The sequence below is a fragment of the Scyliorhinus canicula genome, chromosome 2 (assembly GCF_902713615.1).
Source record: "Scyliorhinus canicula chromosome 2, sScyCan1.1, whole genome shotgun sequence".
Lineage (NCBI taxonomy): Eukaryota > Metazoa > Chordata > Chondrichthyes > Carcharhiniformes > Scyliorhinidae > Scyliorhinus > Scyliorhinus canicula.
This window is the reverse complement of record NC_052147.1, coordinates 224486614-224514007: the sequence shown is the minus strand read 5'-3', so window position 1 is coordinate 224514007 and position 27394 is coordinate 224486614. Positions and strand designations below refer to the sequence as shown.

The 27394-nt window shown below is 47.3% G+C and overlaps 1 protein-coding gene across 1 annotated transcript in view; it reads left to right on the top strand.

Annotated features, from left to right (window-relative positions):
* Window positions 1-27394, top strand: part of LOC119961981 (adenylate cyclase type 10-like) — a 324780-nt gene that overhangs the window by 73615 nt on the left and 223771 nt on the right. The window contains exons 9-12 of the mRNA XM_038789668.1: window positions 34-152; window positions 979-1055; window positions 4114-4303; window positions 24641-24696. Of these exons, the coding sequence (XP_038645596.1) occupies window positions 34-152; window positions 979-1055; window positions 4114-4303; window positions 24641-24696 (442 nt within the window). The remainder of the gene's footprint in view (window positions 1-33; window positions 153-978; window positions 1056-4113; window positions 4304-24640; window positions 24697-27394) is intronic.

The following is a 27394-nucleotide window of genomic DNA, read 5'->3' as shown; positions in this document are numbered from 1 at the left end:
AACACCTGTCATCCTTGTTTTATCTCATTCCAGGGATGTACTTTCCTTTGTGCTTTTGGTCTTCCTGGTGACAAAGGAGAAGATGAATGTGCAAATGCTCTACAATGTGCACACATTGTTCATGAATTCACTAAAAAACTCAGATATGTCAGGTAAGTATCTAGTTGTACTGTACTATAAAGACCAAATAAGCCTATTGGCCTGCAACATCCAACCTGCAGGGCAGCATAACCGGGATACACCCGAATGACCCCGCCAGAGGTGCCCAGGTAAAAATTGCATGGCAATTGCCTGGAAAGTTCAGGCTTCCAACGGCAAATGCCCTGCAATGAGAACCATCATCTGAAAATGCAATTTAAATTGCAAACTTCAGGTAGTTCCAACTGTTTTACAACAATTGTTACCCAGAAAAATTGGAAGAGTTAAAAACACTGACATCCATCTTCATGGGATCACCCTCCCACACAGGACCTTCCCCATAGATGCTTTACCCCCCCCCCCATTGAACCCTACCACCAACCCCCAAACCCCCCCCCCCCACAGAGACCCCCGACTACTCCCCACCTTCCTCACCCCAACTGCTGACTCAACCCATCCCCCAAGGCTCACATTGATCCCCCCCGACCACTGTACCACCGACCCTACTTTGCCCACTTGCCATACACAGTTACCTTCTCCCTGACTTCTTAATGGCTGGACCTTCATGCTTACATGCTTTATGGGAGCTGAAGTGTGGGGCATGACTTACTTACGTTTGACTGAGTTTCCTTTGACTGTGGGTGGTGGAAATCCGCTGTGTTATACAGATCTCGTCCGGCCTGAGTCGGAATGTCGGGCCAGATAAGAGCAGCTGGATTTCAAGATAAGTAAATCCGAAGGACTGGCAATCCGACCCAATTGCCAATCCACTGGAAGTTGCAGCTCAGGAACTTTTAAAGTCCTGGTCATATTACCTATTGTATATTCCTATGCTTTCAGCGTAGCATCTATTGGTGTTTCAAGTGGTCCTCTATTCTGTGGAGTGGTTGGTCATCCTCTACGCCATGAATATACAGGTAAACAAATGTATTTTGGAAATTATATTCACAAGCTACATTGGCAGGATTCGTGTTTGTATTAAATTTTCTGTTTTAGATTACCTACTGCCACTTTTAAATGTAAAACAAATGAGTGTGAAGAATTCACCCTTTTTATTGTTCACTGGGTAGTACACTGAATCAGCAAACTGTCTCTTCATTGTGAGACAAAAGGACAAATGGTAGAAGCTGGAAGTCAGAAATAAAAGCAGATAATAATAGAAAGCACACCTGCACATTCAGTTTTAAATTAAACCATCCCTGTTACTGGAAATGTTCTGGATTGAAAATGAGATCGTTTCTGAGAAAAAACTCAGTGCATCTCAGTGTCTCACTTTAAATAATCCAGTGCGTTGGATTTTGTGGTTTTTGGTGAGGGGTGAGGGAGACGGAAACGAAAGCGAGTGGTTTGCCCGCTCCCACTCCTGACATCTCAGCACGGCAAATCAAGCGTCAGATGCCCAATTAGCAACCATCCAGCAGGAAGACTGCCAATTAGCATAGTGAAGGCGGGGCTGCGCACCCAATCAGCATTTAACGGGTTGACAGGCGGGAGAGGGGTTATGCCGTGAACAGGAAATCGGTCACGGCCACTAATTTAAAGGCCTACGTGTGTGCGTGGGTTTCCTCTGAGTGCTCCGGTTTCCTCCCACAGTCCAAAGATGTACGGGTTAGGTGGATTGGCCATGCTAAATTGCCCGTAGTGTCCTAAAAAAAAGTAAGGTTAAGAGGGGGAGGGGGGGGGGGGGGGGGTTGTTGGGTTACGGGTATAGGGTGGATACGTGGGTTTGAGTAGGGTGAACATTGCTCGGCACAACATCGAGGGCCGAAGGGCCTGTTCTGTGCTGTACTGTTCTATGTTCTATGTTCTACCCTCTGACTCTCTCTTTATGTCATGTGGCAGGCTCAAAACGGTGAATAAATGAAGTCAAACAACAAATACAAACACTGCTGCCTTCACCAGAAGACCCTCATACCAGTCCCAAACTTTTTCCCTTCCGACATCAGGAAAATTGAGTTGGTAATGGAACGTTCCAAACAATTGGGCCTTTAACCAGCACTTGTTAATTGGTTATTTCAAAATGGCGGCTGGGCTTCCGAATTTGCCACATGCTCATCTTCTATAACATCAAAGGCTGGTGTGATAGCTGTCATCATGCCATATTTTACATAGGCTGGGGAATAGGGAGGGGGGGGGGGGGGGGGGGGGGAGAGTAGTCCATCTGATTTGCAGCCATAAAATCTAGTCTTTTGATTCATCTTTACACCCAAGTATAAAAGGAACAAATCTGGATAACAAATAATAGTACATGAAAAGCTTGCGAAAAGATTTTTTTTAGATTTCTTCCTTTAAATTATTTCAGGAAGTCACTGTATCGGCAAGTTTTTAAAATGGCCTGTGTTTTGTGTGTGAATTTTATTTGTTTAATGGTTGTGTGCTAATTAAATACAGTGAGCTAGCTTTGTTCCAGTTGAAGATGTTTCTTATATGCTTCCTTAGGTAATGGGACAGAAATGTTAAGCTCCCTGAATGCAGTCTTAATGGCGTACTTGGTGTAAAAGGCACACATTACCACTCCATTGTGCTTTTCATATTGACACTTTATCAGGGGCCTAACATTGGGTGGCTGAGGTTTCTGACTATTTGACATAGGCCTCATCCAATTTGCGAATCAGGATCTTCTAATGGATGGAAATAACCAGAGTGTGTGCTGTGTACTCTGCAATCAGTTTCACTGGTGATATTGCCTTGAATGATAACTGTTTTAATTGCTATTGTGAGGCCAGGAGGAACAAGAGTGCTCCTTCCATACTTCACACAGCAATGTGGGCAGTTATCACTCGCTCCATTACCCACATGTTTGGGACACCGCAGAGTTGCATCAGGAGTTGGGCAGGCAGCTTGTTGCTGCCAATTTGGATGAAACTTGGTCCTTAAAATAGCTCCAGTCTCCATGTTGCTGGAATAGTCAGGCAACCAGTCAGCCAACTTTTAAGTTAAGATCAACCCCATACGACGGACTTACACCTTCCAATTCTGACAGCTTGTATTAGATTGGCATCTGTTATACAGCTCACCCAATTTTTCTGGCAATTCAATATGACCTGCTTTATATCACTGCTGAAATTGAGGATATCTGACACTCTGCTCAATGCTAAAAATGAGATGAATAACACATGGTTCACTGTCATATATGTTCTCAAGAACAATCTAAAAAGGGCCATTTTTCACCAAAGCTTATAAAGCTCAAATAATTTCTTATGGACTGGAATGTATGCTTTTCTGCACTTCTAGAAACAACATTCCCTCTGTAACTTACTTATAAACTGTTAGAAAGGGATGCAAACATTTTATGATTGGATTTGTTTATTGTCACGTGGACCGAGGTACAGTGAAAACTATTTTTCTGTGAGCAGCTCAAACAGATCATTTAGTACATTAAAAGAAAATAAAATAAAAAGGAAATACATAATAGGGCAACACAAGGTACGCAATGTAAATATATAGACAGCGGCATCGGGTGAAGCATACAGGAATGTAGAAAGGTTAGTGATGATCTTAGTGTTGGAATTAAATTTTAAAAGATTAGTATGATTGTAAGAGATGTGAAAAGAGGATCTGTTTGGGAGAGCTCGCAGAGAGTTACCATGCCCCGGTGCCATCTTGGAGATGTTTTTATTTTGTAACAATGTATTTATTGTGTACGTCTGGCTATTTACTTTTGCTTTATTGCTGTGATATTTAACTTTAATTTATTGCAGTTAAGAATAAGTTTGACCAAGTTTTTTTTGATTCAATCAATGGTTTTCAACACATTCTTTTCTGCCTTTGGAACTGGTGGATGGATTTGGTGAGGATATTATATTCTTCAATGAGACATATATCCGCTAAAGAGTTGATTTCTAACTTTGGACAATCTATTCTGTATATGATTGCAAGTTTTATTTCTGCTTTTGGAACTGTTAATCGCACAAATAACAATTACACTCTTACCAGCAATTTAAGTTCTTTCTTGTGTTATTCCTAATTGAAAAGTGATTGGTCGGAAAGTTAACTTGGCAGCCCGACTGATGATGACCTATCCTGGCTTGGTTTCGTGCGATGAAGAGACGCACTATCATGCCAAGATGCCTTCTTCCTACTTTATTGAGCTTCCTAAACGAGCAATGAAAGGTGTGGCAAACCCAGGTACTATTTACCAGTACCTCTCCAAAAAGCATCAGAAGTGAGTAAAAATCGCTAGAGCGTGAATGTCCCTGGTCTTAAGAAAATATTTGACTATTCTTATGGGTTCAATTGGCTTGAGAGCTGAGGGATTAATGGTCTCTGCTTAATGCTTTATAAATATTTGAAAAGCCAAGTGGAACGTTTGGAGGAACTGTAAAATATACATAGAATAAAGCTGTCTTTGCTATTTTTCCCAATAAATACAATATACTGTTTACAGAAATTTCTACAACAAAGCCCAAGAAAAAAACATCAAGGTTATGTATCTTTGGTGATAATTCAAAGCGCAACACAAATGTTTGACAATGATTTGTAAATATTGCAATTATTTTAACTTAGTTCTGGACAACTCTGACTCCATTTGATTCTGAGCTAAACGTCATATCCATCTGCATCGCCAAGATGGTTTACTTTTACTTCTAACCCCAGCTGCGGCCAAAACCATCAACCAAGGTTTTGTTACCTCCAGGTTTGGCTATTCCACTGCCTCCCCTTTTTCACCGTCTATACAGCTAAATTCAACCAAAACCCTTCTGTCCACATGTTAATTTACATGAGGTCCTGTACACTCATAACCCCTGTGCTCGCTGATTTGCTTTTAGCTCCTGGTCGATCAATGCCTCACCTTTAATATTTTAATTAGCATTAATGATCATGCATTCTTCCATGACTTTTCCTCTCCCTAACTCTAAACTTCTGAATATTATACATTCCTCCTACTTCTGTCTCTTGTGCATCCACCCACTCCCTTCCTCCCATCATTGCCACTAAGTCTTCAGGAAGTAGTATCAGGACAGTTAGAAAATCATAATACAATCAACCAACATGGTTTTATGATAGGGAAATCACATTCCTTCAAGACGCAATGAGCATGGTGGATAAAAGGAATCCAAAAGACTTATTCCGCTGGGCTCTCCATTCCTGAGACTAAGTGTTGACTAAGGGCAGGGTTCGTGAAGTTTCATGACAGCAAAACTGGCGGCGAACCTGGACTGATTCAGCAACTGTTAAGGGGCTAGCTCTGTCGACATGTGGAATACAATCGTTTCCAATGAGAAACTGTGCTGGATTCACTGGATTCGTCATTGACACTCAGAAGGCTGACAAGCTGCAGCCGCACATACACACTGCACTTCACACAATCACCATCCCAGACAACAAGATGGCAGAAAGACGCGCGGCACCGAGGTTTATCGACGCCGAGCTGGAGGCCCCCCTGGACACCATGGAGGAAAGGCATGCCACCATGTACCCCGGCCCGGGAAAGAGGATGCCATCCATTCCTGTTCACCATGCCTGGGCGCAGGTGGCAGAGGTGGTCAGCGCCACGAGCAACGCTGTCCGGACTGGTCAGCAGTGACGTAAAAAAACTGCACAACCACCTCAGGGCGGCCAGGTTGAGTAGGCAGCACTATGCCCCTGGCACCAATCCCCATCCCACACACCCGTAACCCCCCCCGAATCCCCATCCTTCATCACATGCTGGCACCCATACATGCCGCCATGGCCAGGTGTCCTGACCACTTAGGCAACCAGCTGCCCACCACCTGTCGGACTGTCTCACACTTTTGTTTTTTGTTCCCTCCCAACCCCAGAGAAGGCCGCCCATAACCGCCAGAAGCGGGAGAAAACTGGAGGAGACCGCCAGACTGCAGACCCTCACCCTGGCTGAGGAGAGGGCCCTTGAAAAGGCCGGCGGCCCTGAAGAAAGGGAAGTCGCCATGGCGGAGGTCGGCCACAGACGAGGAAGTGAGAACCGCTTATTTGTGGTATTCCGTGACACGTCTGTTACCGCACCCCCTCATCAACCCCACATTTCCCTCACTCCCACACCATCCTCACCCCATGCAATCTTCACCCTCATTCTCACCCCCACACCACCCTCAACCCCACCACCCCCACTCACCTGACCCACGGTCGAATCATATGTTTAATCTTGAGTCCTGCATGACCTGCTGGTAATGGGGAGGGTCCATCTGGTGTCCCCCGCTCCCCGCTCCCTCCCTTGTGTCAACCAGCGACCAGGAAAGCAGCATGGACGGGAGTCCTCAGTCCAAAACCCAGGACACCCCAAAGCTCGAGTCCAGGGATGACATTGGCTTCCTGTCCCAGCTGTCTCCAACACCCTCCACCATCCCAGAGTCACACCTCAGTTGGACACGTAGGTGAAAAAACTCCTGGGACACCCTCTGGTACACTCCACACAGCTGCTTCTGAGCACGGCCCAGCCACTGTGGGGACATGGCTGAGAACGCCGACGGCATTGCCCAGGTGCTGGCCGACATGGCGCAGACACAGACGGAGATGGCCCAGAGGAAGATGATGCAATCGCTGACTAATGTCGCACACACCCAGAATGTAGTGGCATAGTTGCAGCGTGATGTGGCGCAGTCCCAGACGGAGGTTATCCACTCCCTGTACTCCATGGCTGTGAGCATGCAGACTCTGGCCAAGGTGTGAGTGGGCCACTGGGATTGGCAGCGCCAGGTAGCAGGAGTGCCTCAGGGGATAGCCCCCCTCGCATGCCTGTCCTGTGGAGTAGCCTGGGGCCATCAGACATCCTGACGGAGGAGGAGGGGATTGGGCTTGTGCCGGTGACTCCCACAGGGGAGGTGCTGGAACACCACAGCACCTTAGACCCCCCCCCCCCCACCCCACCCCCTCTGACCCTGGTGCACCTGGCGGGCAGCAGGCAGAACAGGGTGGCACCACGCCATCTGGGACACCCAAGCTGCAGCTGGAGTCATCCAGGCCTGGTAGCCCCAGACGACGGCCTCCAAAGAGGACCCAGGTCACAGGGGGGGGGGAATTGCAGCAGGCTGACTCCAATACTGATGTACTGTCTGGGGATCCACTAGATGTACCGTTAGGGCCCATAAGGCCAGGAAGTTAGACATCAGTTAAGTTGGCGTAAGGGCAGGGCACAGTTTGGTTATTGCAGCTAGAGCACATATATGTTTATATTTGTGCACATTAAACAGCTGTACATACTGTTACACTCTGCCTCGGTGCTCTGACAGATGGGCGTGAGAGGTGGGCTGGTCTGGGCCAGGGAGGGAGCACAGAGGGGTGGGAGAGTGGGAATGGGTGGATGTTGTGGGTGGTCTGGGCGCCCATCCTCCCCCTCCACTACCACCCCAGGGATCCAATGGCAACATACGATGGAATGGCCAGCTTGATGCAGGGATTACCCAAGTGAATGGTGGGTGGTGTTGCCATGGGCAGGAGTCTGACATTGTCAAACAATAAGGGGCAACAGAGCTCATTGCAGAGCAGGTTCTCATCATCCTCCATCCCAAGGACCAGATCTGCTTGTGGTGATATGCACATCGGCATATCTATGTACAACTGTCCATAATTGCACCAATGGATATCTCTGCATATAACAGCACCAGTATTGCAATACATGTCAATACTACATGTAGTGACAGTTATGTCCTCCCGCCAGCAGGTGGAACCAGACCGCCATAGAGACACATATATCCCGGGGGTCGGACGAGCCAGGGGCACTTAGTAGCAGGTCAGGCAACGGGACAGTCGCATCTCTCCTTAGTCTCACAGTAACACAGACATAATTGTTAGAACATAGAATTGCATGGTTATCATTCTGCATGTCAATAATAAATACTTATTACAACCACATCTACATGTTCTTTATGTGCCTCAATGACCAGGGGAGCCATAGAACACACCATGGTACCAGGCATGCTGAAGAACTAGAGGTAACCACGAAAAGACAAACCATGCAGCAGAACAGAAGAAACAAAACGAACAACTGCTCTACCAACCTGCTAATCTAAGGATTTGCGACTTCACGCAACGCAAGATGGTGAAGTGTGATATGGATGGTTTGAAGTTACCCCACCGGCTTCAAGTCTTGGGCAACCTGCACTCAAACTGATGTGGTTTTAAGCAGCAGTTTGAACTCTTTCTTTTGGCCCATGCTACAGGCGCTGCCTGAAGAAAGGCGCATTGCGTTGCTGCTAAATACAGCAGGTTCCCAAGCGCTTGAACTGTACAATTGGTTCAAGTTTGAGAACGAAGAACAGAGCTACGAGGAGGTGATTTAACATTTTGATCGCCACTGTTCTCAGATAAATGAGACTTTTGATTAATACATGTTCCATGACCGTGCCAAGAAAGGCAAGCAATCCTTTGACAACTTTGCGACGGATCGGGGAAAGGGGCAGCACGGTAGTTAGCATAAATGCTTCACAGCTCCAGGGTCCCAGGTTCGATTCCCGGCTGGGTCACTGTCTGTGCGGAGTCTGCACATCCTCCCCGTGTATGCGTGGGTTTCCTCCGGGTGCTCCGGTTTCCTCCCACAGTCCAAAGATGTGCAGGTTAGGTGGATTACGGTCATGCTAAATTGCCCGTAGTGTCCTAATAGTAAGGTTAAGGGGGGGAGTTGTTGGGTTGCGGGTATAGGGTGGATACGTGGGTTTGAGTAGGGTGATCATTGCTCGGCACAACATCGAGGGCCAAAGGGCCTGTTCTGTGCTGTTCTATGTTCTATGTTCTATCTGCGATTAAAGGCCCAGTCGTGCAATTTTGAACAGTTGCAATCCTAATGATCCGGGACCAAATTGTTTATGGGATCTTGGATGTTGGATACGAGAACGGTTGTTCAGGGAAGACAACCTCGCCCTGGATGCCACCATCAGAATGCGCCAGGTAAGAGAACTCTCTATGCAGCGGATCGTGGCTGTCAGTTTAGTAAGTGTTGTTGCCATTCCGGGAAGCGATGCAGACGCCATAAATGCTATGATGCAGTTTAGCACGAAACATGATCTCGGTGTCGGTGGCCATTTTGAGCACACTGATATGCAGCTGAACATAAAATGTGGTCCTAGTGCAGGTGTCCATTTTGAGCCCACCGCTACGCAATGTCGGAAGAAGCTTGCTTGCGATGTGAGAACTTCACACATTTTTAATTGAGATGGATCACAGGCTGCTGGTTGCGATAGTCCACAAGACCCTATGCCAGATGTCCCTGCGGATAAAACAGCTCATGATGAACCATCCAGCAGTCTGACTTCAACTTGATAAACACACCATGCAAATTTCTGACTGTTGCTGACACATTCTCAAGAGCAGCGTCCATAAATGATGTTTGTTCAGGGGGGGACAAAGTTCAATTACATGTTGACATGGTGGCTGCGTCACTGCCAATATCTGATGAGAAATTGAAGCTCATCAAGGCAGAAACGGCAAAGGATCCGGTACCTCAAAAGTTTAGCAGGTGTCTTAAGCATGTTTGGCCAAAAGGTTCCTGCCGAGCTCAGTGAGGTGGATGATCTGTTTTTAAGGCAGCACAGAATCATTATCCCGCATTCGCTATAGCCGCCCATGCTAAAAAAAGCTTCAAAAAGGGCATTGAAAAATGCAAACGCGCAGCCCGGGAAACGATATACTGGCCAGGCATTATGCAGGACATAGCAGGTCTGGAGGAACAGTGCGATACCTGTCAAACAGTTTGCGATACCTGTAAAACAGTTTGCTGCAGGCCGGGCAAGGAGACCATGCAAGTGGAAGACGTCGTTGCCAGTGCGTGGTATGAAGTCAGTATGGACTCATTCCACTTTCAAGGGAGAGACTACCTGGTTGTCATCGATTACTTCTCAAATTGCCCAGAGGTGGCGCAGTTGCCCAACGCAACTGATGTCTGTGTGATGCAGCAGGTGAAATCGATCCATGCCCTACTTCCTCACTCTCCCTCATCAGCCACAACATTAGTTTCACGATTTTTAAAAGCTTAAAGTGAACGTCGCCATCCGGAATTCGGCCCATTGGAGGCAAAGCAATGCGGAGGCCCCGTAGAATATCGGTTGGGTCCACTAATAATAGGAGCTAATGGTGTTACCTGTACGTACATTCCGGAAAGCATCGACTTTGCTGTTGAGGCGACAGAGAATTGCGATTTGCTGTGATTTCGGTGCCCACCGCGATTTCGGTGTCAGAACCGATTCTCCGTCTAATGGTACTTCCTGATTCCGCTGTCAGCCGATGGGGAATCCCTCCCATTGTGTTTGTGATGAACCATCAATTGAACGCGAGACGAGTTGCTGTACAAAAGTAGGCTTTAATAAGCTAGATGTTAGCCCTGCGGTCGACTACAGTAAATGGCCGACCGCAGGCCGTGCTGGGTATTTATGCCTTGCCCTGGAGGCGGGGTTAACTCAGCCTCTCGACCAATCTGGGGGAGCCGTCACACGACTGGTCTCAACCAATTGGTCGAGAGGCACATGACCGACCAGGGCCAATGGTAAGCCGGTGTTCTGCACCAATGGCAGGCAGCTATGTTAATCATACCACCACAGTTTGTATCACCAAAAAGCATTCAAGGAGGTTGTGCATAAAAAGTTCACAATTCAAGATCAGAGTTCATGGCCTTGGAGCTATCATATTAGCTTGGATAAAGGACAGGCTATCTAACAAGAAAAACAGAGTAGGGATAAATATTATTTTTAGATCAGCAAACAATAACAAATGGGATTACCACAGGAATCAGAGCTTCGACTTGACTATTCTCAACCATATTAAAAATTGGGTATAGGAACTGAGTGTTTTGTGGCCAGTTTTTCTGACAATATAAAGATAAGTTGTGAGAAGGGCACAAAGGGGACAATTTTCCAGCCATGTTGCGCAAAGCACAAAACTCGCTATGCCGGGAAAATTCAGCATGAGGGCAAAAACGGGATTTGCGCTGGGCGCAAAACAGTTTGCGATCTTCCTTGGCCCTTCCCGCTAGTGCGAACTGGATCTCCCCCAGTAAGGGCAAAAAGCTAATTTAAATGATTTGACTAAATTTCAATTTCATTAAAAAGGTTGAAGTCGGGCCTTCCGGCCTCCTGGAATATTCTCACCCCCCATCGCAGCGGGAAGTCACCCAGGCGCAAATCTATGGGGAGCAGGTGCCATGGACACCGAGGGGAAATAAGAAGATCAGTAGCGCTCAGCACTTACCTCCAGGGTGCACAAGGGCAATTCAGCCGCTTCCATGGTGCTGGGGGAGGTGGGCCGCCATGCGAGCTGGGCCTTGGGGTGCTTGGGCTGGACTGAAGGACTTCAAGTTGGGGGACTAAAGTTGGGATGAAAGTTGCATGGCTAGTCTTCTGTCTGCTTGGTCGGGCCCTACATTTGGACGACCCGGATGAGGCTGAGATGCATCTAAATTGTGGGCCGTACCCTCTATCGCCCCGATTCACATTCCGGTACAGGTCAATGCACATTTACTCGGATGGAGTTGAACACCAAAATGGCTGCTTCGTTAGTGGCACAGCACACCTTTGACCAGATCAAGCAATGAGTGAGTACATTGTCATTGATGGACACAGCAGCTTGGTTGGCAATGTATACCTGGGGTCTACGTTTGCTCCAGTGGTTTGCAGCAGTCAGCTGATGGCTCATCGTGGTGCAAGGTATGGCCCTAGCTTGTTGGGCCATAATTGACTGCGGAACTTGAAGATTGATTGGCAATATGTTTTGAAGTGGAGATGGGGAGCTTAGGCTCAGTACTGAGCAAGTTCCACCATGTTTTTCGGCCAGGCCTCGGTATCTTTAAGGGGTCATAGCTTCTATCCAGGTGGCCCCGGATCCCAATCCAATATTTATGGACCCACCCAATCCCTTATGTCATCATCGGGAAGGTCAAGACCGAGCTTTGATGGTTGCAAAGTTTGGGAATCATCCGGCCGATGCATTTCGCTGACTGGGCAGCACAAGTGGTGCCGGTGCTGATGCTCTGATCAGACAGTTCACCTTTGTGGCGGTGAACACGGCTTCTAGATTAGACTGTTAACCGCTGCCCAGGATAGAGGATCTATACACTATGTTGGATAGTGGATCGGCGTTTACAAAACCCGACATGAGTAACGCTTATTTTGCAACTACATTTGGATAAGTATGTGACAATCAACACACACAAGGGTCTATATAAATACACCCGGCGTCCATTGGGCGTGTCCTCAGTGTGTGCTGTATTTCACCGTGTGATGGAAGGCAACTTTCGCGACTTACCGCACGTTGCCATCTACCTCAAAGATGTTCTGACCACGAGGGCCATGGAGGAGGAGAATCTGTGGAACCTCGAGTCAGTGCTACAGAGGTTTTCTGAGTATGGCATCTGCCTGTGCAGGTAGAAATGCATCTTTTGTGGCAAGGAGGCCCTGTATATGAGCTACCGAGTTGATTGTGAAAGGCTGCACCGGTAACGGATAAAGTACAGATGATAAAGATCGACACCGCTCCGCGGGATGCCACGGAGCTCCATTCATTTTTAGGCCTTGTCAAATGTTATGGCCATTTCATTCCAGACCTGGCTAACATCCTGCCTAACAATTCTATTCGTAAACGTCGTTTGCCAGAATGTTACACATTGGCTGATCCTGCTGCTCCACTCGACAGTGACCTGCCAGAGCCAAAACATCTTTGTCATCTGACTGCTGCAAGTACTGCACCAGTTTCTTCTCTTCAACTTTTTGCAACTTTGTTCTTCTCCTAATCATTGTCCTTCGAGGGGGTCTTCAAATGTTTTTAGGGAGGAATGTAAGAACCTGCATGTAAGAATCTGGGGCAGCACGGTAGCATGGCGGTTAGCATAAATGCTTCACAGCTCCAGGGTCCCAGGTTCGATTCCCGGCTGGGTCACTGTCTGTGTGGAGTCTGCACGTCCTCCCCGTGTGTGCGTGGGTTTCCTCCGGGTGCTCGGTTTCCTCCCACAGTCCAAAGATGTGCGGGTTAGGTGGATTTGCTATACTAAATTGCCCGTAGTGTCCTAAAAAGTAAGGTTAGGGGGGTGGGGGGGGGGGTTGTTGGGTTGCGGGTATGGGGTGGATACGTGGGTTTGAGTAGGGTCATCATTGCTTGGCACAACATCGAGGGCCGAAGGGCCTGTTCTGTGCTGTACTGTTCTATGTTCTATGTTCTATGCATGGGACGTAAGGTGTTGGGTGATTGTTTTCCCTGTGCATACTTGAGTAGTATGAGTACCCCACTTGGGGTGGGTTAACTTACCCATACTGTATTAGAGGTTAACCAATTGGAGAGAGAGTGGAGAGTGCGGTTCTACCGGTACTTGTATATAATTGCTGAAAATAAATGTTGTTTACTTTTTGCTTACTTCGACTCCTCCTGCCTTATTAAAGAGATATCTTTTACCACTCTCTGCTGGGTTTGTGGTGGAACCCTCAGTTATCAAGGATTGAAGGATGGGGGCTGGGCATCATGAACAGTAGGCTAGCGACCACCCAACAGCACTCGAGGATCCAAGTGTCATCATGCCTCACTCGGACATCCATAAGCCATAGCACATGAACGACCCAACTGCAGCTGATGTGAAGGAGGGACCAGCTGGATGGGAGGCTGTTGACAACTGTGAGGCTGTACGGACAGTGCCATGGCTGCTGAGGCATTGATGTGTTATGGCCAGCAGCTAATTGAGATGACGCATGGCGACAGAAACGGAATGGGGCTGTCAGCCTTCAGGATCATGAGGACAAAGGGTATTGGGAGAGTTTGATGGTCCTGGGATGGATAACCTTATTGACTGTCTTTCTCCTTCTCCCATTCCTCCCAGAGTAATGATGAATTTTGGAATAGAGCCAGTAGAGCTGGCAATTATCCTTATCAATGCAGTGGTAGCGGACAGACATCACCGACTGTGGCAAGGCTAACCCAGGCTGGAGCCTACACCAGGACAATAGCGGCTGCTGGTCAGGATTAAGACCCGGCCACCCATCAGGCCGAGGGTGGTGCAGATGACAGTGAAGAAGGAGACCTCAGGTGTGCAGGACTCGCATGTCCTACAATGAGTTGATAGACACCATTTTCCGCTGAAGACTCCGTCTCACCAAAGATACAGCACCTGTATTATGTACTGTCTGAACTGGCAACACTTGGAGCAGGACACCCCCTCCCAGTGACCGTGAATGTCAAGGCAGCCCTGATCTTTTTTGCCACAGGGTCATTCCAGGGCTCGAGCAGGAACTTGTTTGGCATTTCACAGTCACCAGCCCATAAAGGCACGCAGGATATTCTACATTCACTTTGACCTGGACTATTGCTGGTCATCTTCCAAGATTCTATGGACTCTGGAGCAGTTCTTTCAGACTGAGTGGAATGCAACCCCGCTATTTAAATGGAAGGGAGAGAGAAAACGGAATTATAGACGAGTCAACCTGATGTCGGGAAAGGGGAAAATTCTATCACGATAGATAGCAGAGCAGTTGGAAAGCGGTGACAGAATCAGACAGAGTCAGCATGGATTTACGAAAGCAAAATCATGCTTGACAAATCTACTGGAATTCTTTGAGGGGAAAACAGTAGAGTTGATGAGGGGGAGCCAGTGGATGTGACTTATTTGCAGAAGGCTTTCAACAAGTCCCACATAAGAAATTAGCATATAAAATTAAAGCACATTGGTCTGGGGGTGGTGCATTGAGATGGATAGAAAACTGGTTGGCAGACAGAAAACAAAGAATAGGAATTAAAGTGTCTTTTTCTGAATGGTAGAACATAGAACAGTACAGCACAGAACAGGCCCCTCGGCCCTCGATGTTGTGCCGAGCAATGATCACCCTACTTAAACCCACGTAACCCGTATACCTGTAACCCAACAATCCCCCCATTAACCTTACACTACGGGCAATTTAGCATGGCCAATCCACCTAACCCGCACATCTTTGGACTGTGGGAGGAAACCGGAGCACCCGGAGGAAACCCACGCACACACGGGGAGGACGTGCAGACTCCACACAGACAGTGACCCAGCCGGGAATTGAACCTGGGACCACTGGAGCTGTGAAGCATTGATGCTAACCACCATGCTACCGTGAGGCCCCAAATGGTACTGGGATACCGCAGGGATTTATGCTCGGACCCCAGATATCCACAATTATTAATTAATGATTTAGATGAGGGAACTGAATGTAATATCTCCAAATTTGCAATTGACACAAAATTGGATGGGAGGGTGAGCTGTGAGAAGGATGCAGAGATGCTTCAGTGTGATTTGGATAAGTTGAGTGAGTGGGAAAATGCATGGCAGATGCAGTACAATGTGGCTTATTGTAAGGTTATCCACTTGGTAGCAAAAACAGGTTATTACATGAATGGCTATAAATTGAGAGAGGAATGTACAACGAGAAGTGGGTGTCCTCATACACCAGTTACTGAAGGTAAGCATGCAGGTCCAGCAGACGGTGAAGAAGGCAAACTGTATACTCGCCTTCATTACGAGAGGATTCCAGCACAGGAGTAGGGGTGTCTTACTGCAATTATGCAGTGCCTTGGTGAGACCACACCTGGAATATTGTGCGCTGGTTTAGAACATAGACCATAGAACATTACAGCGCAGTACAGGCCCTTCGGCCCACGATGTTGCACCGTCCTGTGATACCCTTCTAAAGTCCCTCTACACTATTCACTTATCGTCTATATGCCTATCTAATGACCATTTGAATGGGTTTAGTGTTGGCGAGTCCACTACTGTTGCAGGCAGGGCATTCCACGCCCTTACTACTCTCCAAGTAAAGAACCTACCTCTAACATCTGTCCTATATCTATCTCCCCTCAATTTAAAGCTATGTCCCCTCGTGCTGGACATCACCATCCGAGGAAAAAGGCTCTCGATGTCCACCCTATCTAATCCTCTGATCATCTTGTATGCCTCAATTAAGTCCCCTCTTAACCTTCTCTCTAACGAAAACAGCCTCAAGTCCTTCAGCCTTTCCTCATATGATCTTCCCTCCATACCAGGCAACATTCTTGTAAATCTCCTCTGTACCCTTTCCAATGCTTCCACATCCTTCCTATAATGTGGCGACCAGAACTGCACACAATACTCCAAATGCGGCCGCACCAGAGTTTTGTACAACTGCAACATGACCTCATGGCTCCGAAACTCAATTCCTCAACCAATAAAAGCTAACACACCGTATGCCTTCTTAACAACCCTCTCAACCTGGGTGGCAACTTTCAGGGATCTATGGACATGGACACCGAGATCTCTCTGCTCGTCCACATTACCAAGAATCTTACCATTAGCCCAGTACTCTGTCTTCCTGTTATTCCTTCCAAAATGAATCACCTCACACTTTTCTGCATTAAACTCCATTTGCCACCTGTCAGCCCAGCTCTGCAGCTTATCTATGTCCCTCTGTAACTTGTAACATCCTTCTGCACTGTCCACAACTCCACCGACTTTAGTGTCATCTGCAAATTTACTCACACATCCTCCTACGCCCTCCTCCAGGTCATTTATAAAAATGACAAACGGCAACGGCCCCAAAACAGATCCTTGTGGCACACCACTAGTAACTGGACACCAGTCACAGCATTTCCCATCAACCACCACTCTTTGTCTTCTATCAGCTAGCCAATTTCTGATCCAAACTGCTAAATCACCCTAAATCCCATGCCTCTGTATTTTCTGCAATAGCCTAACATGGGGAACCTTATCAAACGCTTTACTGAAATCCATATACACCACATCAACTGCTTTACCCTCATCCACCTGTTTGGTCACCTTCTCGAAGAACTCAATGAGGTTTGTGAGGCACGACCTACCCTTCACAAAACCATGCTGACTATCTCTAATCAAATTATTCCTTTCCAGATGATTATACATCCTATCTCTTATAAACCTTTGGTCCCCTGATCAGAGGAAGGATGTTCTTGCTATAAAGTGAGTGCAGAGAAGGTTTACCACACTGATCCTTGGGACGGCGAGATTGACTGAGAGATTGAGTTGATTAGGATTATATTAGCTGGAGCTCAGAAGAATGAGGGGGCATCTCAATCGAAACGTATAAAATTCTAATAGGACTAGACAGGGTAGGTTCAGAAATTATGTTCCCTATGGTGGGGTAGTCCAGAATCAGGGGGTCACATCAGTCTGAGGGTTTGCTACCAAAGTGGATGGACCATTTAGAGCTGAGATGAGGAGAAATTTCTTCACCCAGAGTGGTGAACCTGTGGAATGCCACAGAAAGTAGTCAAGTCCAAATCATTGTTGGTTTTCAGGAAAGAACAGAGAACATGCAGAAGGAGGCCATTCAGCCCATCGAGTCTGCACTGACCCACTTAATCCCTCACTTCAACCCTATCCCCTGAACCCAATAACTCCTCCTAATCTTTTAGGATACTAAGGGCAATTTAGCATGGCCAATCCACCTAATCTGCACGTCTTTGGACTGTGGGAAGAAACCGGAGCACCCAGAGGAAACCCACGTAGGCGCAGGGAGAACGTGCATACTCCACACAGACAGAGACCCAGCAGAGAATCGAACCTGGGACCCTGGTGCTGTGAAAACTCAATGCTAATCACTATGTTACCATGCTGCCGAAAGAGTTAGGTATAACTCTTGGCGGGAAAAAGGATCAAAGGATGTGGGAGAAGGGGGGAACATTCTATTAAGTTGGATGAACAGCCATGATCATAATGAGTGGCGGAGCAGGCTCGGAGGGCCAAATGCCCTATGGCTCTTATTTTCTATGTTTGACCAGGCCAACCAAGTTGCCTGCACTGCAGGATTGCCGCCATCACTGGGATACCTCATGTCCTGGGGGGCCATTGACGGCACACAAATGACTCAACAGGCACCGTGGCATAAGGGAGTGTCCTTAATCAACCGGAAGGGGCTCCACTCGCTGAATGTCCAAATCATGTGCGACCACTGCCTCAAAATCATGCACTTGTGAGCACACTATCTTCAAGGACCACCCGAGGCGTGTACAGGTTTACTAGGTTCTCCCGCCTGGACTGGCAGTGCTTTTCAGTACAGCTGCCAGAGGATTTTCCGCATCAGTGTGGTCTGCTGTGTCATCCTCAACCTGCCACAGCAGTGGGGTGGCATTCTGGAGGAGCAGAAGGAACATGTGGCTTCCTCTGAGGAGGATGTGGACCAGGTGAGAGTGGAGAACAAGCACGAGGAGGACCCAGAGGATGGAGTACAGGCAACGGCTGGGATCAACATGCCAGGAAGACCAAGGAGGCACTCATAACCTCCAGATTGGCCAATTAGGAAGCTTGGTGTCTCGCAGCTCAACAATCCCCCCCCCCCACCAAAACCTTCAAACATCATCCCAGAATTTATTTTGCCCCGCGATCCTTCCCCATTCCCAGAACCTTCTCCGCTCCTCCTGTAAACATTTTTTCCACTCCTTCTCCCTTCCGAGAACCTTTTCTCCATTCCTTCCTTCCACCCCCCCCCCCCCCCCCTCCCCCACCAGTGCTCTTTCCCATTCCCGAAGATTGTGCTCTTCCTTCTCTCCGAGTGTCTTATTGACATACCAGGGCAATGGGCCTGGGCTGGCTGTCTCAGTGAGTCAGTTGTCAAGGGTCAAGGCAGGAGGGTGATAACAATTCATTGTGAGGAAAGCTGCGATGCTCCTCTGGTCTGCTTTCTGATTGCACTCAGACACTGGGCTCATGTCTGAGTGAAGACCGGGAAGACATTCATTTGGCCCTATGCTCTGAGGGAGCCTGGCAAGAGGGGCGAAGCCGAGGGAGTTCAGTGAGTGGTGAGGCTGAGCCATTGTGTGTCTCAAGGGCTCTCACTGTTGGGATTGTTTGAAGGGCCTGTTGGAGAATCTGAGTACAGATGGGGAGATAAACTCCCTGTGGGAACATAGAACATTACAGAGCAGTGCAGGTCCTTCGGCCCTCGATGTTGCGCCGACCTGTGAAACCAATCTATAGCCCATCTACACTATTCTATTATCATCCAAATGTTTATCCAATGACCATTTAAATGTCCTTAATATTGGCGAGTTTACTACTGTTGCAGGCAGGGCATTCCATGCCCTTACTACTCTCCAAGTAAAGAACCTACCTCTAACATCTGTCCTATATCTATCTCCCCTCAATTTAAAGCTATGTCCCCTCGTGCTAGCCATCACCATCCGAGGAAAAAGGCTCTCACTGTCTACCCTATCTAATCCTCTGATCATCTTGTATGCCTCTATTAAGTCACCTCTTAACCTTCTTCTCTCCAACGAAAACAGCCTCAATTCCCTCAGCCTTTCCTCATAAGACCTTCCCTTATTACCAGGCAACGTTCTGGTAAATCTCCTCTGCACCCTTTCCAATACTTCCACATCCTTATAATGTGGCGACCAGAACTGCACGCAATACTCCAAATGCAGCCACACCAGAGTTTTGTACAGCTGCAACATGACCTCATGGCTCCGAAACTCAATCCCTCTACCAATAAAAGCGAACACACCGTACACCTTCTTAACAACCATATCAAACTGGGTGGCAACTTTCAGGGATCTATGGACAAGGGCACCGAGATTTCTATTTATCCACACTGCCAAGAATCTTACCATTAGCCCAGTACTCTGTATTCTTGTTACTCCTTCCAAAATGAATCACCTCACCCTTTTCTGCATTAAACTCCATTTGCCACTTCTCAGCCCAGCTCTGCAGCTTACCTATGTCCCTCTATAGCCTGCAACATCCTTCTGCACTGCCCACAACTCCACCGACTTTAGTGTCATCCGCAAATTTACTCATCCATTTTTCTACACAGTCCTCCAGGTCATTTAGAAAAATAACAATACAGTGGCCACAAAACAGATCCTTGTGGTACACCACAAGTAACTGAACTCCAGGCTGAATATTTCCCATCAACCACCACCTGCTGTCTTCTTTCAGCGAGCCAGGGCATTCAAATGGTAATTGGATAGACATATGGACGATAAGGGAATAGCGTCGATGGGCTTTAGAGTGGTTTCACAGGTCAACGCAACATCGAGGGCCGAAGGGCCTGTACTGCGCTGTAATGTTCTATGTTCTAATTTCTGATCCAAACTGCTAAATCACCCTCTATCCCATGTCACTGTATTTTCTGCACTTGCCTACCGTGGGGAACCTTATCAAATGCTTTACTGAAATCCATATACACCACATCAACTGCTTTACCCTCTTCCACCTGTTTGGTCACCTTCTCAAAGAACTCAATAAGGTTTGTGAGGCACGACCTACCCTTCACAAAGCCGTGTTGGCTATCCCTAATCAAATTATTGCTTTCTAGATGATTATAAATCCTATCTCTTATAATCCTTTCCAAGACTTTGCCCACAGCAGAAGTAAGACTCACTGGTCTATAGTTACCGGGTTTGTCTCTACTCCCCTTCTTGAACAAGGGAACAACATTTGCTATCCTCCAGTCTTTTGGCACTATTCCTGTAGACAATGACGACATAAAGATCAAAGCCAAAGGATCTGCAATCTCCTCCCTAGCTTCCCAGAGAATCATAGGATAAATCTCATCTGGCCCAGGGAACTTATCTATTTTCACACTTTCCAGAATTGCTAACAACACCTCCTTTTGAACCTCAATCCCATCTCGTCTCTTAGACTGTATCTCAGTATTCTCCTCGACAACATTGCCTTTTTCCTGTGTGAATACTTGTGAAAAATATTAATTTAATGCCTCACCTATCTCCTCGGACTCGAAGCACAACTTCCCACTACTGTCCTTGACTGGCCCTTCTTTTATTCCTGACATATCTATAGAAAGCTTTTGGGTTTTCTTTGATCTTACCTGCCAAGGACTTCTCATGTCCCCTCCTGGCTCTTCTTAGCTCTCCCTTTAGGTCCTTCCTGGCTAACTTGTAACTCTCAAGCACCCTAACTGAACCTTCATGTCTCATCTTTGCATAAGTCTCCTTCTTCCCCTTGACAAGCGATTCAAGTACTTTAGTAAACCACGGTTCCCTCGTTCGACCACTTCCTCCATGCCTGACAGGTACATACTTATCCAGGACACGCAGCAGCTGTTCCTTGAACAAGCTCCACATTTCAATTGTGCCCATCCCCTGCAGTTTCCTTCCCCATCCTATGTATCCTAAGTCTTGCCTCATCGCATCATAATTTCCTTTCCCCCAGCTATAACTCTTGCCCTGCGGTATATACCTATCCGTTTCCATCGCTAAATTAAATGTAACCGAATTGTGGTCACTATCACCAAAGTGCTCACCTACCTCCAAATCTAACACCTGTTCTGGTTCATTACCCAGTACCAAATCCAACGTGGCCTCGCCTCTTGTTGGCCTATCTACATACTGTGTCAGGAAACCCTCCTGCACACATTGGACAAAAACTGATCCATCTAAAGTACTCGAACTATAGCGTTTCCAGTCAATATTTGGAAAGTTAAAGTCCCGCATAACAACTACTCTGTTACTTCTGCTCCTATCCAGAATAATCTTTGCAATCCTTTCTGCCACATCTCTGGAACTTTTCAGAGGCCTATAGAAAACTCCCAACAGGGTGACCTCTCCTTTCCTGTTTCTAACCTCAGCCCATACTACCTCAGTAGACGAGTCCTCATCAAACGTCCTTTCTGCCACCGTAATACTGTCCTTGACTAACAATGCCACCCCTCCCCCTCTTTTACCACCTTCCCTGAGCTTACTGAAACATGTAAACCCTGGAACCTGCGACAACCATTGCTGTCCTTGCTCTATCCATGTCTCTGAAATGCCCACAACATCGAAGTCCCAGGTATCAACCCATGCTGCAAGTTCACACACCTTATTCCGGATGCTCCTGGCTTTGAAGTAGACACACTTCAAAACTGCAACTCCTCTGCCTTTGACCCCTTTACATGGATGGTGCAAAGGGACGGATTCAAATACCTGGATAATTGGAGCTCCTTCCTGCCTGTCAGTACACTCCTGCAACCTTGAAACCTTACTCATGACCTCACTACTCTCAACCTCCTGTATACGGGAGCTACAATTCAGGTTCCCATCCCCCTGCTGAATTAGTTTAAACCCTCCCGAAGAGCATTAGCAAATTTCCCCACAGAATATTGGTACCCCTCTGGTTCAGGTGTAGGCCACCCCGTTTGTAGAGGTCCCACCTACCCCAGAATCAGCTCCAATTATCCAGGTATCTGAATCCCTCCCTTCTGCACCATCCATGTAAAGGGGTCAAAGTCGGAGGAGTTGCTGTTTTGAGGTGCAATATTCTTTAATGGTGATTATTTACAGTTACAGTTATCACTTAACTATTATGTCTGTCGGTGTGTTTCTGTGAGAAGCTTTTACTGAAGCTGATCTTAAGACGTTTGCCTCCAAAGTCAGCCTCATGGCATGATCATATGGCAACAGAAAGCCTGAGCTGTCAATCAGTCTGGTTCCATTTCAAAACCAAAACACAAGGTGGTGGTGGAAGAGGAATTCCGTTGTGCTGGAGGAGGGATTCCGTGGTGCTGGAGGAGGGATTCCGTGGTGCTGGAGGAGGGATTCCGTGGTGCTGGAGGAGGGATTCCGTGGTGATGGAGGAGGGATTCCGTGGTGATGGAGGAGGGATTCCGTGGTGCTGGAGGAGGGATTCTGTGGTGATGGAGGAGGGATTCCGTGGTGATGGAGGAGGGATTCCGTGGTGATGGAGGAGGGATTCCAGGGTGGTGGAGGGGGGATTCCGTGGTGATGATGGAGGGATTCTGTGGTGATGGAGGAGGGATTCCAGGGTGGGGGAGGAGGGATTCCATTGTGCTGGAGGAGGGATTCCAGGGCGATGGAGGAGGGATTCCAGGGTGATGGAGGAGGGATTCCAGGGTGGTGGAGGGGGGGGATTCCGTGGTGATGATGGAGGGATTCTGAGGTGATGGAGGAGGGATTCCAGGGTGGCGGAGGGGGATTCCGTGATGATGGTGGAAGGGGAATTCCTTGGTGGTGGGGGTGGATTCCGTGGTGGTGGTGGGGGGGGGGGGGGTGGTTCCATGCTGATTGAGGAGGGGGGAATCTCTGATGGTGGAAGGGGGAATGCCATGGTGGTGGGGTGGTAGTGGAGATGGGATTCCATGATGATGGGGGGGAGAATTCCGTGGGGGAGCTGGGGGTGATTCCGTGGTGGTGGGGAGAGGGGTTCTGGTTTCATGGGGTCCATATATTTTTCTGCTTTCATTTTTTATATTGAAATGCCCTTCAAAATGGTACCCCGATCTGTATGAGCCTGCCCTGCCAGCGTGATGTTGTGGGACCCACCCTTTGATTTATTTTGCCTAAGTGTCAACAAATATGGTGGGATAGACTAACACTGCAGCCGGTGTGCTGCACCCTCCATTTCCCGACTGAGTTCACACATAGTTAAAAAATGTGAAGACTCCCCCATAGCTCATCAATGTTTAGTTTGCTCTTGGTTTTTAGCAGAGTGCACAGTTTCCCGGACTGATATTGTGGTCCATTTTATTTTCCCAAGTTTCATTCTCAGTCCTCCAAAATCAACTTTTCTCTGATCTATTACCTTGGTCTTTGATGTGTGTGGGCATGAAGGGAAGGGGATGTGGTGAAGTGCTTTCAGGAAATAGACTGATAGAGATTGTGGACATACTGGCTACGATTTCGTGAGTGGTTCCAATAAATTATAAGTTGGCAAATGTTACATAATTTTTCAAGAAAGGAGGGACAAAGAAAACAATGAACCACAGACCAGTGAGTCTAACATCAGTTGCTGGGAAAGGTGTAACTAGTAGGATAGATAAAGAAGAACCAGTAGATGTAGTTTACCTGAATTTTCAAAAGTAATTTGGTAAGGTGCATCACAAAAGTTTAATATACAGGAACAGGGCTCATGGAGTTGAGGGTAGAATTTAGCATGGATAAAGGATTGGTTAATGTATAGAAAGCAGAAAGTGGGCATAAACGTGATTTTTTTTTCCCCAAGTTGGCAGACTTGTAGTCTAAAAGGATCAGTGCTGGGGCGTCAGCTATTTACAATCTACATTCATACATTGGATAAAGAGACAGAGGAATGTATCAGGATTTTCTGGTGATATCAAGCGAGGTGGGAAGGGAAGCTGTGGGAAGGATAGAGAGAGGCTGCAAAGATATATGGACAGGTTAAATGAGTGGGCAACAAGATCACAGGTGGAGTCCAATGTAAGGAAATCTGAAATTATTCACTTTGGACATCAGAATATTTTTAAAGGTGTAAAATTTGGAAGTGTTGATGTTCAAAGAGACTTGGGTGTGCTTGTACCAGGAATGCAAAAAGTTAGCATGCCAGTGCAGCAAGTAATTAGACATGTTGGCTTTTATTGGAAGGAGCTTGGTGAACAGGAATAAAGAAGTCCTGCTATAGTTGCACAGGGTTTGGTGAGAGCACATCTGGTTTGGTGCATGCAGTTTAGTCTCCTCATTTAAGAAAGGATATACATTATTGTAACAATAATACAGAACAATCATTATATGATAAGTGCTAGGAGCTTGTTTCTGCATGTGATCAAAATTGAGGGCATTGGTCTGCTAGTTTGATCAAAGTTCACATTTTAAAACTGATAAACAGTTGAGAGTTTGTATTTATACTTTTCCTCAGAATACTTGGGAAACCTCGAATCTCTGTTGAAAAGGAAGAAGATTATCCTCTTCTGGGTGAGTTGACATTCAACATATTGCATAACCATAGATGTGCCAATACACATTTGTACATTCACTTTTAAGATATTACTGAGTACTTGATGGAGAAATAAATTGTAATACTTTTCACATTTACATTCAAACAGCAAACATTTTTTTCAAAGTCTTGTAGTTTCACATTATGCCAATCTGCTTCTTCTGTTGTTATTTCAGATCTGCAACCAATTTGGAGCAATAAACAAAATAATGCTTTGTAGCATTTCTCAGGATAAAGTATATACTGCATCCTTGTGATTTAGTAATGTTAGTTTCAGACAGGGTCAAGAGAGAACTAAAACCCTTTTCCTTACACTCCGTGATCGGTGTTTTGGAAAATTTGTGGAAACCTCTTAGTCCCCTTCACTATGCAGTCAATTTGATTACCAGCAGCAATGTCTTGTGGGTTTAAATAAAGCCAATTATTTTTCATGCGTTCACCCAAAAGCTGAAATAGGGCATGTCAAAGACATTATTTAGGATAATGGCTAATGTAATCAGATCATTTCACACTGTACATCACACAAGCTCATGAACAGGCCGAAGGCCATCACTTTTAGCCCTGAAAAGTGCCCAGTCTACCTCGGATTACCCTGGAAAGGCGAAGTATCACAAAAATTTGAGCAATGGGTGAAGCTCACTGTATCACGTTGCTATTATGCAGTAGCAACATGAGTGGTATTCACTACCAATAGGATGCTGCCATTAAGCCAAAAAGGCGTTCTGCCTATCACACAAAAGGGATAAAGTGAAATATGAATTTCAGTGCCAGTGTGATGCTAAGTATATGGGCTGTACGTCCCAAAGGCTGGCGGATCAAATCAAACAGCGTGTACCAGCCTCTCTTCACAACAGGCAAGGTACAGAGCATTCCCAACAAGCCTGTGCTTCCAAAACTCAAAACATAGCACTCTGGGAAAACAGCAATTGCTGAAATCTACAACTGCACTTCTAAAATTTTAGCATTCCTGTTTCAATATAAAACAAAACTGCCAGCTTTCGGAAAAGGTGCAGTAATAATTTTCTCGATGTCACGCAATTACAAACTATATCATCCCATTACTTCCTTTTAGCGATTTAATAAACAAGGAACTCGTGATGACTGTAATATTATCTAGGTGATTTAACAAGTTAAATTGGGTGAACCCTGAAAGCAAGCATGGGTGTAGCCATATGTGATTGACACATGTCCATTTAATGTGTTAAATCGGTGCTGCCTGCTGTTTTCAATGATTTCTGCGTACTGCCAATGCCACCAGCATTGTTTCTGGCTGTACAAATCAACAGAGAGATCTGGGGCGGGATTCTCTAAGAATGGGGCTATGTCACCACACTAGCGGTAAAACCGGTGCCAACAACTCCGGCATCAACGACCCCCGAAAGTGAGGAATTCTCACCTTTCTAGGGGGTTAGGTTGCTGCCGGAGTTGTCCCTGCAGGCGGCAAAGGGCTGGCGCAAGTCCACGCACGGGCGGAGCGGCCGGCGTATTTCTGCGCATGCGTTCCTTCTCCGTGCCGGCCCCGGGAAATATGGTGGAGCCCTACAGGGGTCTGGCGCGGATGAAAGAAGGCCCCCCTATGGAACCAACCGGCCCGCAGATTGGTAGGCCCCTATTGCGGGCCAGGCCATCGTGGGGGACCTGCCAGGTCCTGCCGTATGTGTGGTGAGTAATTTACGCTGGCGGGACTGGACAAAACTTTACGGCCACATGGCCATCGGGGCCCGGAGAATCGCCGTTGGGGGGGGGGGGGGGGGGGGGGGGGGGCGCTGTTAACGGCCCCCGATCAGCATGGCGGGAATCCCGCTGGACCCCAAAAAACGGCGGCGGAGAATAGGGCAGCCGCCGTCAGGGCGGCGTGGCGGAATTCGCGCCTCCCCCCCCCGAGGATTCCCCGACCCGTCACAGGGTCGGAGAATCCCAGCCCAGGTATCTCAATTAGGTACGGCGACATAAATGCAGCCTTATCCTAAAGGGAACGGTGTATTTTTGCTGCAAGACCACTGCCTTCAATGTCTCCCAGACCACCGCTGCCGAAATTTTCCCCGTGTCATTGACCTCCAGGCAATTCTGAATACATTTCCTCAACCACCCGCACACCTCGTCAGCGAAAAGACCCACATCTAACCTCCAGTGTGGGCGCTGATTACTGTCTTTGCTAACCTGTAGGTCAACCCAGTGCGTGGCATAGTCTGAGTTTGTGATCGCCGAGTACCCCGTGTCCACCATCCCCGCCAGTAGAGCCCTGCTCAGAATAAAGAAATCAATCCGGGAATACACTTTATGCACATGTGAGTAGAAGAACTCCTTTACTCTTGGTGCCTAAATCTCCAAGGTTCCACTACCAACCCCCCCCCCCCCCCCCCCCCCCCCCCCCCATCTTCTCCATGAACCCTCTTAGCTCCTTACCCATTGCTGGCACCCTGCTCGTTTTTTAGCTTGACCGGTCTAAACCAGGGTCAATAACTGTATTGAAGTCCCCTCCCATGACCAGCCTATGCGAATCCAGGCCCGGTATCTTCCCCAGCATCCTCTTGATAATCTCCACATCGTCCCAGTTTGGCATGTATACATTTACTAGTACCGCCTGCACCCCCTCCAATTTCCCACTGACCATAATGTACCGACCTCCCACATCTGAAACTATTCTTCCCACCTCAAACACCACTCGCTTGATGA